The sequence below is a fragment of the Schistocerca serialis genome, chromosome 3 (genome assembly GCF_023864345.2).
Source record: "Schistocerca serialis cubense isolate TAMUIC-IGC-003099 chromosome 3, iqSchSeri2.2, whole genome shotgun sequence".
NCBI classification, from domain to species: domain Eukaryota; kingdom Metazoa; phylum Arthropoda; class Insecta; order Orthoptera; family Acrididae; genus Schistocerca; species Schistocerca serialis.
The window spans coordinates 430,495,133-430,513,309 of NC_064640.1; the positions used below are offsets into that span (position 1 = coordinate 430,495,133).

The 18,177-nt window shown below is 37.3% G+C and overlaps 1 protein-coding gene across 2 annotated transcripts in view; it reads right to left on the bottom strand.

Moving 5' to 3' along the window:
- The window catches only part of LOC126470311 (gamma-aminobutyric acid type B receptor subunit 1), a 118,332-nt gene that overhangs the window by 79,572 nt on the left and 20,583 nt on the right, over positions 1-18,177 (bottom strand). For both annotated transcript variants that reach the window (XM_050098083.1, XM_050098082.1), the window contains exons 5-6: positions 10,095-10,265; positions 5,316-5,532 (exon numbers count right to left, since the gene is read on the bottom strand). In XM_050098083.1, coding sequence (XP_049954040.1) covers positions 5,316-5,532; positions 10,095-10,265 — 388 coding nt within the window. The remainder of the gene's footprint in view (positions 1-5,315; positions 5,533-10,094; positions 10,266-18,177) is intronic.

Sequence of the window (18,177 nt, forward strand, 5' to 3'; positions counted from 1 at the left end):
GATGGCTGGACGTGGTTTTGAATCCTCCTGAATAATTAGCAGATAGCCTGCTCAATTGACAAGGGTTTCCAGCATGAAAAGTCATGGAAACCTCACATTTCACATCTGCAATGTCAAGGAACTCTTGTTCCGCCTGGCATTCCAGCACATGCCATCCCATTTAATAACTAAGCACCATGGATGTTTATTTACATACACAAAGTTTCATTGGTGCTCTTGTTACCGACTGTCTTATTTCTGATGCACACACATTTCCTCTACAGCAAGGGTTGGCACCACATCGATAGCAATCTTCCGGTAGGTCGGGAGTGCTTATTAGGTAGATCGTGCAAGTACTGAGAGTGTAACACAAAAATTGTTAAATAAAAATGACAACTGTTTTTTGTAGTATTGAAAATTTACTTTCATTCAACACAAGTTTGTTTTTTGTTTCTTAACAAAATCACAGAACTGGTACCCACATCTATCTTGAACCTCTAAAACAATGTTAACCTTAGCTAGTAAAGTTCGCTGCATTATTTCAATCAACCGCTACCTGCACATCGCTCCTTGCTACATTATTTCATTTATCTTTGCACATTATAGGTTCAGTACATGTTGGCAGAAGTCGGTGAACTTCATAGCATTATGATGGTAGTCAGCCAATTTCTGCAATCTAATAGTGTGCAGAATATATGTATGCAGACCACTGCAAACAGCTTGCGTTTGCTGTCAGCACTGCATATGCAGACATGCCAACACAATAACAACAGGAATGTTATATCAAAGTTAGTGTTTAGTAATCATTTTGTGACTTAGATCTTCAAATGTGATACTGTATAAAGAAAATAATATGTAGTGCAACAACTTCACACATAATGAGTTGTGTATAAGAAAAACATAAATTTTATCGTTTTCATACTGAATGGGAACATCAATTTTTTGTATCAGAATGATATAGCACATACATTTGTTTACTGTGTCAAGCTCTTACTGCACTTGTGAAAAAGACAAACGTGAAGAGATGCTTAAAACTGTGCACCCAAGAGTGAATCCCAAGTTTCCTTTAGACTGTGAACTAGGAAAAGAAAAAAAAATTAAGAAACTTAAAAATCAATTAACTTTTCAGCACCATCTGTTTACAAAACCAGTAGATAAAAGTGTTGCCACTACTCTTGCTTCTTACTGTGTTTTGAATGTATTGGCAAAAAGGAGGAAACACATTACAGATGGTGAATCCATAAAAGAAGCATTCTGAGAAGCTGCTGATGAGTGGATCCAGAATTTCAAAAACAAGTCTGAAATAGTGGCTGCCATCGAATAACTCCAACTTTTGTCGAGAATGGTCACAAGAAGAGTTGAAACACCACCTAATGACTTTACCTCTAATCTGAAAACAGCCTTGGATGTAAGTTGTTATTTTTCATTGCAATTAGTTGAGTCCAATGACGCAACAGGCACTGCCTAGATGCCAGTTTTTGGAAGAATAATTTTTAATAACTTTACTGTCGGAGACGAACTTTGAAAAATAATTTGTTTGAAAGGCCACACAAGAGTAGAAGATATATTTTTGTCATGGAGCAACTCATCCTATCTGATAAAATGGTTATCCACAAGTTTTTAAGCATGACCACAGATGGAGCTCCAGAATTAGAAGGTTCTAAAATGGGTTTTCTTGCTCAGTGTCGAAGAGCTGAAAGTTTTTCACAATTTTTAACATACCACTGTATTTTATACCAGCACTCTGTGTGTGGAAAGTTTTTAAATTTGAATGAAACAATGAAAACAACTATGATGACAGTCAGAAATATTAGGTCTTACTCTCATCAAACAATACTTTTCGAAGACTTGGCAGATGAACTGGAACTGCAATATGGAGATTACTTCTCCATACACATGTGCACTGGCTCAGTAAGGGTAAAGTACTTCAATGCTTTCACAATATTTTACCAGCCATCAAATTGTTTTTGCAAGAACAAGAAGAGAATAATCTATTAGCTTGTTGGGAGAGCATCTCTGGTTTATGAATTTTGCGTTCTTAATGACCTAGGAGAACAACTTAATGAGATAAATTTGAAAGCTGACAAATATATTGCTGATATCTGAAGTAAATTCTTTTACCCATAAATTTGTTTATGGGAGTGCTGCCTTAAAAATGGTGGGTTAAGACAATTTCCAACTCTGAAGACCCGAACAGAAGAGTCAGATACCTTATGACAGTGAATAACATGCAACAATGATCTCAAATCTAAGGAACGTTTTCAATTAATGATTTTCACGTTTCAAAAAGATTTCAGTGGTAATCCAGTTTGTATCACTTCCTTGGGCTAATCCTAAAGCACTGAATATATCTTCTGCCAGTGAGAATATTTATGACTTAGAGAGAAGAGCTGTTGAACTCAAAATAATATCTCTTAAAAAATGATTTGTATCTTAATAGGTGTTGCAGAGCTCAAAACCTGTTGGCCTCTAATGCCTCAAGAGGAATATCCTATATTATTTAATGACACACTTAAGATAAAGGCCTTGTTTGCTTCTACCTACCTTTATGATTCATTATTTCAAAATATGAATTATACTAAAAATAAGCACAGAATGACTGACTGATGAACACCTGGACACTCATATTCATCTACTAACAAGGGAACATTCCCAAATGTCAATAAAAGATCTTTATGAAACTTGGCAGGTGCACAGAGAGGGCAAAATAATGCAACAGGTATTATTTGTTTGTGCCCAATTTCACTTTCCAGGTGTAAAACACAGCCTGAAAGGTAATTTGGCATATTGGTATCTTTGAAACCAGGATATTTTTCTCATATAAAAGTTTTGTATAAACTAACATCCTTTAAACTGTATAACCAAATTTTGTAATCTAAACATTCATTATTAGTCTAGTTACTTATTTCATGTTTTAAATTTTTATTTTACTCTCTCTCTCTCTCTCTCTCTCTCTCTCTCTCTCTCTCACACACACACACACACACACACACACACACACACACACACTTTTTAGTTTACTGTTTCAGATACATGAATTTTGTTAATTGAAAATAATAAGTGACTCATTATTACAAAACAATATCATTACAATAATGACAAAATTCAGCAGGAATTCAAACTGTTGTAGGTGATTCTCTAAATATCTTAATTTGTATCAGGCACATTTCAGTACACTGGTAAGCCATGGCGAAAAGAATTGATTATACACCAGTGACTGCAACTTAATTATATTGTTTTTGAAGTGGAGATTCACATCAAAAATCATTAAATAGAACTACACATGAAAATTTTCTCACAAAGTTCTTTCAACATCGAAAGCCGTGTACATCTCATGACTGTGCCTGTGCTGTCAAGCCCTTTGGGATTGCCAGATGAACAAGTCCCTTGTCCTCAGATATGATGCTCTATACAGTTCTTTCTGACTGGCAGCTCTAAGAATGTAACAATACTACAGATTTTTCTCCCTCAATGGGAGAGAGAACATCTCTCAAATATCCTTTGATCTAATCAGACATTTGTTTACCAGATTTTGATGCTTCCACAAGGATATCTGGGGCTTCAAAAACACATCAGCCAATTCTCTATCCAAATTCACCATTTTTCCATTTGAAACTATGAAACAGCTGGTAGTCAGTGTAAAAGAACCATTCTGACCATCATATCCTGAAAACAAGAAACTTGTTCATCTAGTGATCCCAAAGAACTCAACAGCACAGGTACAGAGGTGGTAAGTATAGGAACCTTATGAGAAGATTTTCAGATCTAGTTCTGTTGAATGATTTTGATCTGAATCTCCACTCAAGAAACAATATAATTAAGCTGCAGTCACTGGCACGATTCTTTTTGCCATTGATTACCAATGTACTGAAATGTGCCCAATACAAATAAGGATATTTAGAGGATCACCCACAAGAATTTGAAATCCTGCTGAAGAATGTTTTATATTGAAACTTCCTGGCAGATTAAAACTGTGTGCCAGACCGAAACTCGAACTTGGGACCTTTGCCTCTCGCAGGCAAGTGCTCTACCGACTGAGCTACCCAAGCATGACTCACGACCCGTCCTCACAGCTTCAATTTTATACTGTGTTCTCTGTCATGTGTATTATGTGAAGAAATTTCGTTCTTTTTATGTGCATGGTGTAAGAAAACATTATGTTTCAAGCATTTATTTATAGATTATCATTATTGTAATGATTTGTTTCATAATAATGAGTTACTTGTTATTTTCAATTAACAAAATACAGGTATCTGAAATGGTACTGTATTCCTCACATTTTCCAAAAATAGTATTTCAGTAACCAGCTTTATTACATATGGATGTATATAGCTTGAAAGCTTCTTTCAAAAATTTTCGTTTTTCATAATTAATTTGTGGTGGTGGGGTATTTTGCAAAATTTCAAATTATTACAAAATTCAATTACACAGTTTTTAAGAATGTTAATGACGTATCAACTTTTATGTGAGAAACATTTTTTATATATCATTGTTTTGAAGATATTCCCTCCAAAGCTAGTATGCCAAATTACCTTTTGAGAATGTTCCCTTGAAAGTGTAACAAGTTATACAGCAAATATCAAGAAAATTGTTAACAGAACATCCACTCAAATTTCACATTAAATGTATGATAGTTCTTGGGTTATGAATATAAGAATATATTGACAACATATTATTCAATAAAGTTCTTATGTTTTGAACAAATAGTGAAGATGTAAACATTTTTTTGTTAAATAGTTGTTCTTCAGTATCCATAAATTAAAAATGTAGCAGTTTTTAAAAGAAGTAGATAACTCTGTTTGACATGTTGGTTTGGAACTGTTCAACAGTATTGTGTAAGGTGGTTTTAATTCTGTCACCAACTCACCTAGATTATGGCTGAATGATTATCAGCCAAAATATTGGAAGAAGAGATAGTACTACTTGGGACACCTGACTGAAAGATGAGGGAATATTTTATCCACATAGAAAACTTCAAGAAACAAATTTTGATACGTTTGTCACCAGGATGTCTAAGGCATTAATATAACAAGACATTTCTCTAACTGATAACTGCTCAATGTAAACTTTGGAGAAGTTGCTTAGCACAATATCACACAAATTCCTATCCCTGCCATAAGTTCTAATTGTAAGGATAATTAAGACAGTTGTTTCTGTTAGTAAACTCATATCCAAATGACTGCATTGAGTGACACACAATTTTTACGAAGTTCTGAAACATTCACGTCAACTTATTATTACAAATTAATCGCACATTAAGTAACTAATCTAAGCATTATTTGTCCCACATAGTACAAGTATCTAAAGCACTGTAATTAAATAAATAAATTTCATACCTATAAAGAACCAGACATATGACTTCCCATAAATATTCTGCTTATACATCTCACAAAGCACCCTCCGAGCTGCGACAACATAGAAAAGACCAACTATGATTCTTGCATCTTGCCTTCGTAAATTCCGTACAGCATCTGCTGGGTCACTTAAGAAACTTTGCCTAGTCACAATTTCAATATTACTCTCTTTGCAACGTGCTTCCAAGTCTTCCACAGTCTGGGAAAAAGTGCATAAATTATTACAGAATACAAAAGTCTAGTAAAATTGCAAATGCACAAAATGTTAATTTAGAAATAAATCAGAAAGTGAGCATTTAACATATTATTTAACATCGCTAGTTATTGCTGCAATCTCGATACTGTTGCTTCCTTTGCCTTTACCATGTATCTCTTGAGCTAGTGCTAAGTTTCTAGATAAGAAGGTCATTATTCAGTGTGGAGTGCTGCTCAAGTGGTTGGGCAAATGACACATACATACCAGCATACAATAATAAGAAGATACAAAACTGTCCAAGTGGAGCCTTGCTCAGATATGAACATCTCATATACAACAACTTCAACTGCGAGGAAATTCAACAATGCTTGTATACATGGAGTAACTCTGGCACTCTTACAGATTCCTAAAGTGCTTGGAAACGAATGGGGTATAAAAGAAAAGCCATCTGTAGTCCATGATATGAAGAAGTTGTTAGCTGCTTTCTAAAGCATCATTAGTCAAAAGAGCAGAAGTGCTGATGATGGTACGCCTGTCACGGGATTACAAGGTACAGAGGACAGTTTTCTTATGTACTCAGTACTCTGCAACATTCACATGTTGGAAGATCATCATTTTGAATTACCTATCGACCAATGCCGACACATATAAAAATTATTTTATTGCTGAATTGGTCTCGTACTTATGTCCATCATCAGTGGCCCAGTTAATGAATGACAAACATACTCTACAAATCATTATAAATAGGCATAATTCACTGTCTGTGTCAAGAAATACAAAAGACAATAATATGAATAATATTACTTTATCATATATTGTCATGTTGATAAAACATTACATCTCACTTTGTGTTTACACTCAACATGATATGCAGCATACAACATGCTGATGACACAACAAATTCCCATCATTAGCCTGTGGCGCACACACAGAGATGTATGTATTTATCAACATGACACTAATTTGTCATTATTTCATGTTACTGTATTCTGCAGTTATTGGAATTGACAATACAGTGTGCTGATTTTTATTTCTAGTGTATGTTTGGTCTTCCATAAAAAGGGCCACCGATGAAGAATGTAAGTCCAATATCAGCTGGCAATAAAATAAATTTTACATATTGTCACTATTGTTTTTGAGACCTCTCTTCATCTGTCATACTTTTACAAGTAATATGGGACACACTGTAGAAACGGTTCTCAGGCGAGGCGTTGGATGTCATCACGAAAATCCCTCAACATTTCAATGGCACAACTGATTGACATCTTCAGCTGTCCTGGACATATTGCTGAGCTATGTCTGACACCTCCTATTTATGCTGGTCTAAGTGGGAAATACGCAGGCTTGAAGGCATCACATTCAGTGGCCAATAGCGAAGATTTCACGATTCATAGCAGGAAGGGTACTATGCCACCTGTTGGACAATGAATCAAGGTTGTCAACACATGCACAAAGGCTATTGTTCCTACCATGAGCAGCTGTCAACAACGCCAGAACTCCATCAGAAGCCACATGCCAAAATACTTTCCTCTGAGGCAAGTGACCATCCTTGCCATTGTCATCTGAATATCTAAGTCTCCGCTGAAACATAATCCTTTGGATACCAATAGTTTCCCTTTTTGATCACTTTGACTTTAATATTAGCAGCACTGAATCCCATGATGTGTTAGGCTGGAAACCCTTCATCTCTGTTCACAAGATTTGTCGAGATGCAAATTTCCATGGCTTCTTTAATTACGCTGTCCCAGAACGAAGACTTTGTTGAGAGAATTTTGTTACTTTTTTAGTTCATACTGTGCTCCATACTGGAAAAATGCTCTGTCACATCAGATTTCTCTGATGGTCAAAGTGTGTGTTGTCAACATTCGATGCATCTGTCTTCCAATGTGTGACAAGTTTTCGTCCAACGCACAACTTCCTGTGGCTACAAGGCATCTTATAAACATTGGGCTTTCTCAAACCAATAATGTCCTTCATTGAGCCTAGAAGAGCTCCATGTTTCATCGGCAGATGGATGATGCATTTAGCTGTAAGCTTTTTCAGTATCTTCCTATTTCCAAAGAGAGACAGCTGACGTGTGGCACAACGACCATTCCTCTTTGTTATTCACTTTCTTCTAGCTCCCCACACTGACATGCACCAGGTAAGCCATGGCGAATCTCCCATTGCAGGGAGGAAAGAAGAAGGGAACATCCCAATAAAGCCCTGTTCAGAATATCGATTTTGCAGGAATATGGTATGGAGGTGGCGTAGTGCATCTGATAAGTTGTATGAACCTGGAATGGTACATTCTCTTTGGACCAATGTCCTAAGCATGTACATGTAACTTCATTGCCAGTGTGGTAACAGCTGGTGATCTGTACGTATAAGTTGGTGCGGGTTTGTTTATGGTACACAGTGTGACCAAAGGTGCCATAGTTTTTACTCTGCACCAATATGTCCAGGAATGATTATTACCTGTTCTTCTCCATCTTCATAGTAAACCTGATGTTAGGAGGAACATAAATGAGATGTTGCAGAAATGTGTCCAGTAATGCAATGCCATTGGCACAGGTAACAAAGCTGTCATCTACATATGGTTCACAGTAAATGATGACAGCCAAAACAGTTGCAGGATAAAGATTTATTAAAATTCTTGACCAAAGTTTCGGTATATATAAATATACCTTCATCAGAAGGAAATCTACATATGGCCAAAAGCATGTACATTTTAACTCATGATTACAGAAGCAATGGAATTTCACAGCTCAACAAATCCTATAGACAGAGATACAGGTTTCCAACTCAGCATAGCATGGGGTCTGGCATTGGCAATATTGAAGTCACAGGAATCACAAAGGTCATACAAGGGATGAGACTTTGGTGGCAGCTTAAACATTTGGATGACAATGACGAGTACGGTCACACACCAGCAACAACATGTATTTCTGCATGTGCCTTCCAGCAGAGGGAACTGAGATGGCTGATGCCATATGTCAAAGTCCTTGGTTCATCATCTGACTGGTGGCCTACCTGTCCTTCCCACTACTGATCTTCACTGTTGTCTACCACATGCGCATTTCTCACTTAGACTGGCATAAATAGGTAGCTTTAGTCATAGCTCAGCAGTGTGTTCATTGCACCTGAAGATATCCATCTGTCGCATCTATGAAATAGTGTGGGCTTTTCACAAAGATATCAGACATCTTGCCCAAGAATCATACCTACAACTAGTGTCTGAAAAGCATTAATCACAACAATGTGTGATATATTCATCTCTTGTGACTGTAATAAAAGACCTGTATTAAAGTTGCAACCATTTGTAAAATAAATTTTAATATACAGCAGCCTTGGTTCGTGTGAGATTCAAAATGATGCTCTTGCACGCAAAAGGATTTTGTACTTTAGCTACTATTGAGAGGCTGCACAGTTCACTGTGTGCTGTGTAAGTAATCATTATGAACCAATGTGAAGACAAAATCACTCTTGCCTAAAATTTGATGAATGAGAAAATTAATGAATTGAGTAATTACATGCTGCTAATTTAATCTATGCAGCACTTGAAGGTAACAAATGTATAGAGAAGAGTTACAAACAACAGAACTGGAGACTTCAAGCATGCAATCAAACACACAATCAAATAACCAAAGTGAAAGATTGCTTGCATAAAAATTGAAAACTATAGTTGCCACGTGCCTCTTCGGTGATGCCATTTAGCATAAAACTGGAGCTGTTATGTTTTCATCTTTTACTGAATAAAATAGTTTTCACTGACAGGTTGGTCTGCCTGGTGGTAAAAAGAGAGATACTACATCAAAAGTAATGAAAGTCTTGAATGAATTGCTCACAGTGGACATTTACAGTATTTCACAGTGAATGTAAAAAATGGGAATAAGGAGAGTACATGGATAAACTCTACCATCAAAGACATTGAAGTCATAAGAGATACAGTATTAGCTCAGTTTGTCCAGGAAGTGAATCAGCATCATCTTGCTGAAGGAATTATCACAGCATTTTAGAGTGATAACTTTAAAAAGTCACATAAATAATAAGTCACAATGACTTAACAGAGCCGGCCGAAGTGGCCGTGCGGTTAAAGGCGCTGCAGTCTGGAACCGCAAGACCGCTACGGTCGCAGGTTCGAATCCTGCCTCGGGCATGGATGTTTGTGATGTCCTTAGGTTAGTTAGGTTTAACTAGTTCTAAGTTCTAGGGGACTAATAACCTCAGCAGTTGAGTCCCATAGTGCTCAGAGCCATTTGAACCATTTGAACTTAACAGATATTTGAGGCCCGCCTTTCCTGGATCAAAGTAAACTACCATCATCAGCCTGTTCAGTAATAAGTGTGCAAACAATGTGAGGCTAAGTTATTCAAAGTTAGAATAGACTTCTTTTAATGTGTAAGAGAGAGAACAATTCTCCAATTTCGTAAATTCAGTAACTTACTAAGTAATTTCTCTGTGAATTAGACAAGCAAAACTGTGAGCTTTAATGAGAAAAAGACAGAATACAAAAATCATTTCACTCCACTGACATAATTCACAAATATCAGAATGATAAATACAAATCCTGTATGTAAACTTACCGAGATAAATACTTCTTCTGCTTGCTGCAGTATGGCAACACGAGACCAGCCAAATTTTTCCATGAGTTTTATTCTTGTTGGATTATGCACTGTAGCTGATGGATGAGTACGAAACAGTGTTGGAAAGCGATTCCGATCGGATAGGGCTGGTGAGCTGGCACCATAACAAAGCTGAAAAACAAAACAAAGTTTACATAACACTCATAAATATCTATTTATAACTCTTTATGACAGCTACTACCTCAGTGTATAGTTTTCAAATTAGAATCATTACCTTTTGTGTGTCACAAGGCACCTAATGTATTGACAGGTAACCACTAAATATACATAAAACAGCAAGAATTTAACTTCTTTTCATCAGAATGAAGAAATTTTTTAGGTAAACAAAGACTTATTTTATGGTATTCACCCCTGTTAGGTCAATACACTGTTTCCAATGTTTTTCCCACAAGTAAATGTTATTCCTGAAGTGCAATTCTGGAAGGTCTGAAAATGCCCATGTATATATCCCATAATTTCTTCAATGTAATCAAAACTTTTTATGATAATATTATGAAAACGACAGTTGCTACTCACCATATAGTGGAGTTACCGAGCCACAGATAGGCACATGAAAAAGGCTGTCAAACACAAGTAAGCTCTCGGTCAAAAAAGCCTTCATAGGAATTAATCACCCCCCTCACACACACACACACACACACACACACACACACACACACACACACACACACACTCTCACTCTCTCTCTCTCTCTCTCTCTCTCCCCCCCCCCCCCCCCTCTTTCTACAGCAAACTTTCTTGTTTCACAATCTTTTTGATGTGCATATCCGCAACTCAGAATCTCCATTATATGGTCGGTAACAACTGTCTTTTTCATGATATTGTCATTATTCCATCCTGGTGTTTCCAATGTTCACATTTTTATGCCACACATTTCTTTAGATGTAAGAATAAGTCAAAGTTGGATGGAAGTAAATATCTGTATGACCTCTAATTTCCCTTATCTTTGAATGGTGGTAATTGGGCAATTTGAAAGTTGGCAGTAATAATATATGCTCTACATCCCCAGCGAAGATCAGAGTTCGGAATATAGTGAGCGACCCCGTCTGATTAGCATGTCGTCTATCTGCAAGTGTGACCCACTTCAAACTTTCTATGAGATTTGTAACGCTCTCACGATGGCTACATGTACCAGTCATGAATCTTGCCACTCTTCTTTGGACCTTCTCAATCTCTTGAATTAGACCCACCTGGTAAGGGTCTCGTACAGACGAACAATACTCCTAAGACTGGATGAACTAAAGTATTGTAAGGAATTTCCTTCGTTGAAAGACTGCATCGCTTCTGGATTCTACCAATAAACTGCAATCTAGAGTTCGCCTCACCTGTTACCATCTAGAGGGTAAGGTAAATGTTTATAAGAATAGTACTTGAAATCCATACATTTTCCCGCACACATTTGTGGCCATGTAAGAAAATCATCTTTTGCAGTCTAGAACTGCATCCATGTGACTATACAAGTCTTTCTCAATTACTGTTTTACTATTTGCAAGGTAGCGAATAAGATGACTACCTTCCGCTTCTCAGAAAATGGAGGTCATAATCTATCCAGCGGTGAAATTTCTGCTGCAGGGTCACTGCTTTGATAGTTGTGTCATTTTGTTCAGAAGTGAAGGCTCACTGTTCCTTCATAGTAACAACTAAGCGCACAAAAATCAATTTTATTCTTTTTAAAATGACTAAAACACTGCAGAGCAGATATTATCCATATTTGTTTTTGGTCAGTGCTCAACCAATGAATACAGTAATCACCTTATACACAATGTTTATCGTTATTTCACCATATAAAATGTACCATGCACTCCCTTCTGGGTGTGCCTGTAGTGTTTGCTATTTCATACATCTTTAATCTATGATTATCCAGTATCATATCTCAATGTTTTCTTGGGTGACTGCTGTTCTGGAATGCCACTCATAAAGAATAGCTTCAAGAGAATTCGTTATAGTTTGAATCTGCTTCCTTATACTGAACTGTCAAAACTGAAGTTTATATTTGTATATTTTCCCCCACATCAAAATTGTATTGTGCAACATGTACCAAAAAACTACTTTTAATATCATGGCAATCTTTGTGTCACCCAGATAAATTCTGTTGTTTCCTTCACAAAATCTACCACATCATGATAGTAGTAGTCTATAAAACTAGATATAATGCTATACCAAAAGGAAAAATTCACAACAGTTAGGTTGTGAGTGATCTGCCTTTCCTTTCTAGCAATCACCAACATATCCCTTTCCTCCTTGAGGAATGACCTAATAGTCTGACAGCTAGAAGAGTTTCTTGTACTGTGTGTGGTGCCGTGCAGTACTTAGAACTCTTGAAGGTACGTACTTGCCAGACACTCTGCCACAATTTTATACATGTTGCCGGTGATTCTGTCACAATTTTACGAGGAGTGTTCAAAAGGGATGCATCACATTCTCTTCTGAAAGGAGGAGGTTTTTATTCAGGATTCCAATACACTGTATTATTCCTCATTCTTTTGTCAACATGTTCCAGGTTTCCTGTAGAGAGTTCTAATGCAGTATAGATAATAGGTACATTAAAGTGCGTGACTGAAATGGCACAATTGGAAACCTACTCCAAGATTAAGAATGTGGGACAATATGATTCTTGTGGACAAAGCTTCTAAATTGCACAGAGATTTACTGTAAAATTATGGCAGTATATGGACCAAATGCAATTTTGCATCCAGCCATAATGAGATGGTACCAACAATTTGACCTAGGCTGCACAGAATTTGGGATGCTGACAGGTAACGAATGTCATTGACATTGACCACATATGACAACTTCAGGAAATTGAGGAACTGATTCACAGCGATCAGAGATTTGCCAACAATGAGGACATTTACACAGAGGTTCTCAAATGGCTCCAAGACCAAAGAGCAGATTTCTACACTCATGTTAAGAAACAACAGAACACCCTGAACAACTACAGACAGAATGTTCATATTCATATTACATGTACATTAGTATGTTCTGCAGAACTGATTAGCATTTGAACCATGTTAGCCCATGAGTTCAAGATAAACACAAATATTGTGTCACACCACCACCTGTTGGTAAAATGTGTCTGTGGCTCTCGTCACTATAAACTGAAGGTAATGGATCAGGCGCATCATTGGCAGGAGAGAATATGATGTGTCCATCTGGGAAATTGCTGCTCGTGTCAGACAAAGGAATGGTTGACAGGAGGCAGTAGAACATGAGATGGGTTAGATCACACCACCCAGACCACCACCTTGTCCCTCAACCCAAAAGATCGACACCTCATCCGAATAGCATTGCAGGACAGATATGCATCCTCCTTGGCTCTGGTGCAGTAGTGGCACAGTGTAGCACAGCTAGAAGAGTTTCTTGTACTGTGTGCGGTGCCGTGCGTGCAGTACTTAGAACTCTTGAAGGTAAGTACTTGCCAGAGACACTCTATCAAGGGTGATAGTTCATCACCATTTATTACGGCATGGGTTACATGTGTGTCGTCCATTTCTCCGCTTACCTTTGATGAAAGAACAGAAACATGCTTTTTGGCAACAGTGTATGGAATGACATCACTGGGGACAGGAATAGCATCAGATAGTGTTTTCAGATGAATAGAGGTTTTGTTTGTTTCAAAATTATGGCCACATTTTGGTTCACCGCAGATGGTGGGAGTGGCATCACATTGACTGCATTCGCACAAGACATACATCCCAACTCAAGGCTTTATGGTGTGGGATGCTATTGGGTACAACCACAAATCGCAGATGGTGTGTGTGTGTCCAGGACACTGTGACCAGTGTGACCTATGTGAATGAGAACCTGAGACCTGTAGCCATACTCTTTCTGCACAACACCCCAGACGCCATTTTTCGGCAAGATAATGCACGACAACATGTTGCACAGATATGGCCTTCTTGGTGTCACAGTATGTCAGCCTTTTGCCCTGGCCCACCGAATTTGTTGCCAATCAAAAATGTGTGGACTATGGTGAAACAACGGGTGCAGCGATGTGACCCAATGCCGAGCACCAGAGGTGAACTTTGGAACCTGGTGAATGCAGCATGGATGGCTATACTACAGGACACCATTCACGCATCAATGCCATCACACATGGAACACGTTATCTGGGTCCATGGCGGATCCTGTTCCTACTAGGTAACAGAACACATGCTGAACCAAAGGTGACTGAAATGCTAATCATTTCTACAGAACATACTAATGTACATGTCTTGTGAATATGAACATCCTATTTCTAGTCATTAAAAGTGTTGTTTTTTCTTAACACTTCTGTATTTTTAAGGAACTCAATGAATAGTAGAAAGTTCCAACCATTATTTACAGAGACTTGGTGACTACATTGAAAAATAGTGTCATGTATTTGTGGCCTGTCAAAACAATAGGTAATTAACTTTATTAATCTCTGCAATGGTATATACAATGAAAAGTATTTTACACTGCAGGACTATAAACTACTTCACCGAATTCCTGTGTAGAAGAAGGGAATGAAGCTTTTCAACTTAAATTTGAAATCTGGAGTTCATCACTCAAATTTCTCAGTTCTGCTGGAAATCTATTGGAAATGAAACATGCAGAATATTGCACTTCTTTCTGTACAATGATAAGAGAACTGTTATCGCTGTGCAAATTGTTTTTCCGTCTAGTGCTCATTGAGTGAATGTGGCAGTTCCACTTGAATGAGTGATATTATTAACCATAAATCCCATGAGACAGAATGTATACTGGGACAGCAGAGCTACAATACAAGATGCTTAACAACTTACACAGTTTGTGAACTAATACTGCAGATGACTTCCACTGTCCTTTTCTGGGTTAAGAATAATCTTTGTGCGTCAAAGTACGAAAATTGAACAAGTTTTTGTATTTCAGTCTCTGAGACAGGACACATTATCCTTTAGTAACAGAATTTAGTTTCCGCACAAGATCCTTAGTGCGATACTTCCAAGAGAACTTTTCATCAATCTTCAGTCCTAAGAATTCAAAATATTAGACTTCCATGATTATTTGATCACCAGTGATAGCAAAAACATTCTTCTGAAACTTGTTTCACAAAGTTACATTATCCATCACCCTATTTGCTAAATCACTGACATTTCTTTCATGTCTTTTGCAGCATCACTTGTCTGATCTGTAAATCAAAAGATTTTGGAGTTGCCTTCCATGTTTAACACAAAGACTGTCACATGCACTGTGATGGATATTTCACTGCCAGGCCACAGCATCAGGAGTGAGGTTCTGCTGTGGCTGCAAGCGGGCACGTGGCATCAAGCCTAAGGTTCCACTGTGCTTGCCGGTTGCCTTGTGGCAGTCAACATGTTGATGGCAGCTCACTGACACATTCCAATTGGTGATTCGGTCATTTTAAGATATTCAGTGCTTTGCCGAATCTTTTCTTGAAATCTCTTACATGTGATAAGTATGGCAAATAGTAATCGGATGTAAGGCTCAGAAATCTCGAAACTGTTCATTTGCAAATCAGATAAAGTGGTTTTTTTTTTTTTATTATTTACAAGAATGGCGAAAAATTCAAAATTTGTCCCCAAATATATTTATCCACAAATGGACTCCTTACTGTTGTTATAATACAATAACTTTATTAATTATTAATGGCAACAATAATAATTGTTGTATTTAATTTAATATTTGTGTTTACCATTATACAATCAATATTTAAAACAGTTACTATTCTCCTGCTGAAACACCTTAAAAACTAGTTATCTAAAGCAGCATTAAGATGATAAGGGCCATATGAAATTCAATAGGTGAGCACAGAAATCCCATTAATATAGCTGTGAGAGAGCACTGACCCCAGTGTTGTAATGTATATCCTTTTGATGTAAATTGCTTCAAGAGAACAAACAAAATGGCTACCCTCCACAAGTAGAGAATTATCTCGACTGCCAGATTCTATTAGAAAGTGGAATGGGGATTTCTATTCAGTTCCATTGTAGGTATAGCAATATGTCGTACTAGATTTAATGAGGTGCACTTTCTTGAGCATAAGACGCTGAGGCATCCAGCTCACACATGGGGAATGAGTATGTAACTCATTACTGCTTGAAATAAAATGGAAAATTTGGGTTTATAGTGTATCAGCAACTACTTCATTAAAGACTGGGCAGAAGCTCTAGTTCAGCGTAAGTGTGAAAGGAAACTAATCACTTCCTTCTCATAGAGACTACCTTGGCAATTTACTTAAGTGATTTAGGGTAACCACTGAAAACCTAAATCAGTCATACGAGGGCTTTACTCATTCTCCTCCTAAATGGGAGTCCAGACTGAGCCAAAGTACTCCATATTGCTATACTGCCATAGTCCAGGCCACACCACTGCCCAACTGTGTCTATAGTGACGATGGAGTCTTGGGTCCTGGCTGGCACTGGTAGCAGCAGCCTTGTCAAAATGTTCCGTCATGGGCAAGCTATACCTCAAGGTTGTCTTTGGATATAGTTCTTTTGTACAGTGTTACAGGAAACAGTGTTCAGCAAAATTCTTTCTGATTGCTTTCACACAATCATCTTGAGTTAGCAGAATAGAAAATTAAGGTCAGGAACACTTGCTACAGCTTTTCCTTGATCTGATAGTTTTTAATGCCTTGACCTTTGGGGTGGACGAGTCACACCTCTATGCTGTCTTTATGTTCAGAAATCACTAACTGGCTGCGCAGCATCCAGCTTGGTCAGTTGTTCATGCTTCAGCCACTGAAACTGCCGTTTTTTTTTATGTATGAAATTTCTTGCTTCACACTGCATGTTGTGCAGAACACATAATACAGCCTTAAGGACCACTTAACTATAAAAGTCAGACTGTCTGAAAATCTTTAAGGTGTTCCCCTGGTACAATCAACACATTTGTAAATATATAGTTAAGGAATTATTAGTGCTTAAACTTTCTGAATATGGGTTTGCAGTGTGCCTGTGGAAGACTGTTTCTCAGACAGCCCTCTTCTGTAGAACAACAAAAAAATTGTTGTTGTCACTGTTCTTGTTTTAGGCAGCAACTGGTAGAATCCCAAAATATTATTTCGTGTGTTGCAAATAACTGAAAACAGATGAAGTATACGATTTTGACATGTTCTCAGATACAAAGGTTTTCAATAATCCATACAGCAAAATGGGCAGAACTGAGTTTCTGTGTGCACCTTATTTCCTGGCCATTAAAAGCTGGTTTCAATTAACATGAATCCTCAGCAATTTTGTAGATCTTACTTTACATGTGTGTCTTTATCACCCAACACCAGTTCTACGTTTAAATTTTGACTCATTTTCCCAAATTGCATGTAATTTTTTTCTACTTACATTTAATATCTACCTGTACATATTGATCCAAGAGTGGACATACTTGAGGACTTCATCAGTAACTGTATGCAGCAGTTGCTTTGGCACACTTATAACACTAATATAATCTGAAATTAGCACAATATTGGCTGCATTGTCTGAGGTGCATGTCATTTTAAACAGGAAGTAATATGGTACCTATAACAATACCTTGTGGGGACTCCTATTTTCACATTTTTGTACCCGATACTAGACTGATTTTGTGACTGGAGTAACCTGACATCAGCCCTACAGTCTGTATTCAGTTCTGTAGGCATGATTCAAACCGCTATTTTCCCCGCCATCGAACACCAATTTCTTTCAATTTTTTTTTGTTTCTAAAAGGATGACATGACTGACAGAAGCAAACCTCAATTAACCCTTACTATACTAATGAGAAGTTTGCAATGTATGGGAAGGGCCTAAGTAACCTGTGTTAGTGTTGATTATGATGGACACCAGCACTCATCTACACTTGTTCACATCTTAGGTTTCAAGTTTATCACTTTTAACACTTCATGTTCATTTGATGGAACCACCCTCATGCTACAAAATAGCCTTTGAACCTTGTTTTTCTTTATTGATTTGTGAATTTCGAGTTTAAGTTTTGCATTTATGAAATAATTTCATACAATGTGGAAAATCTTTTTTTTAATATTAACATTTCCTGCATTTTTGAGAATGATATCCTGTTCTTCACGTCT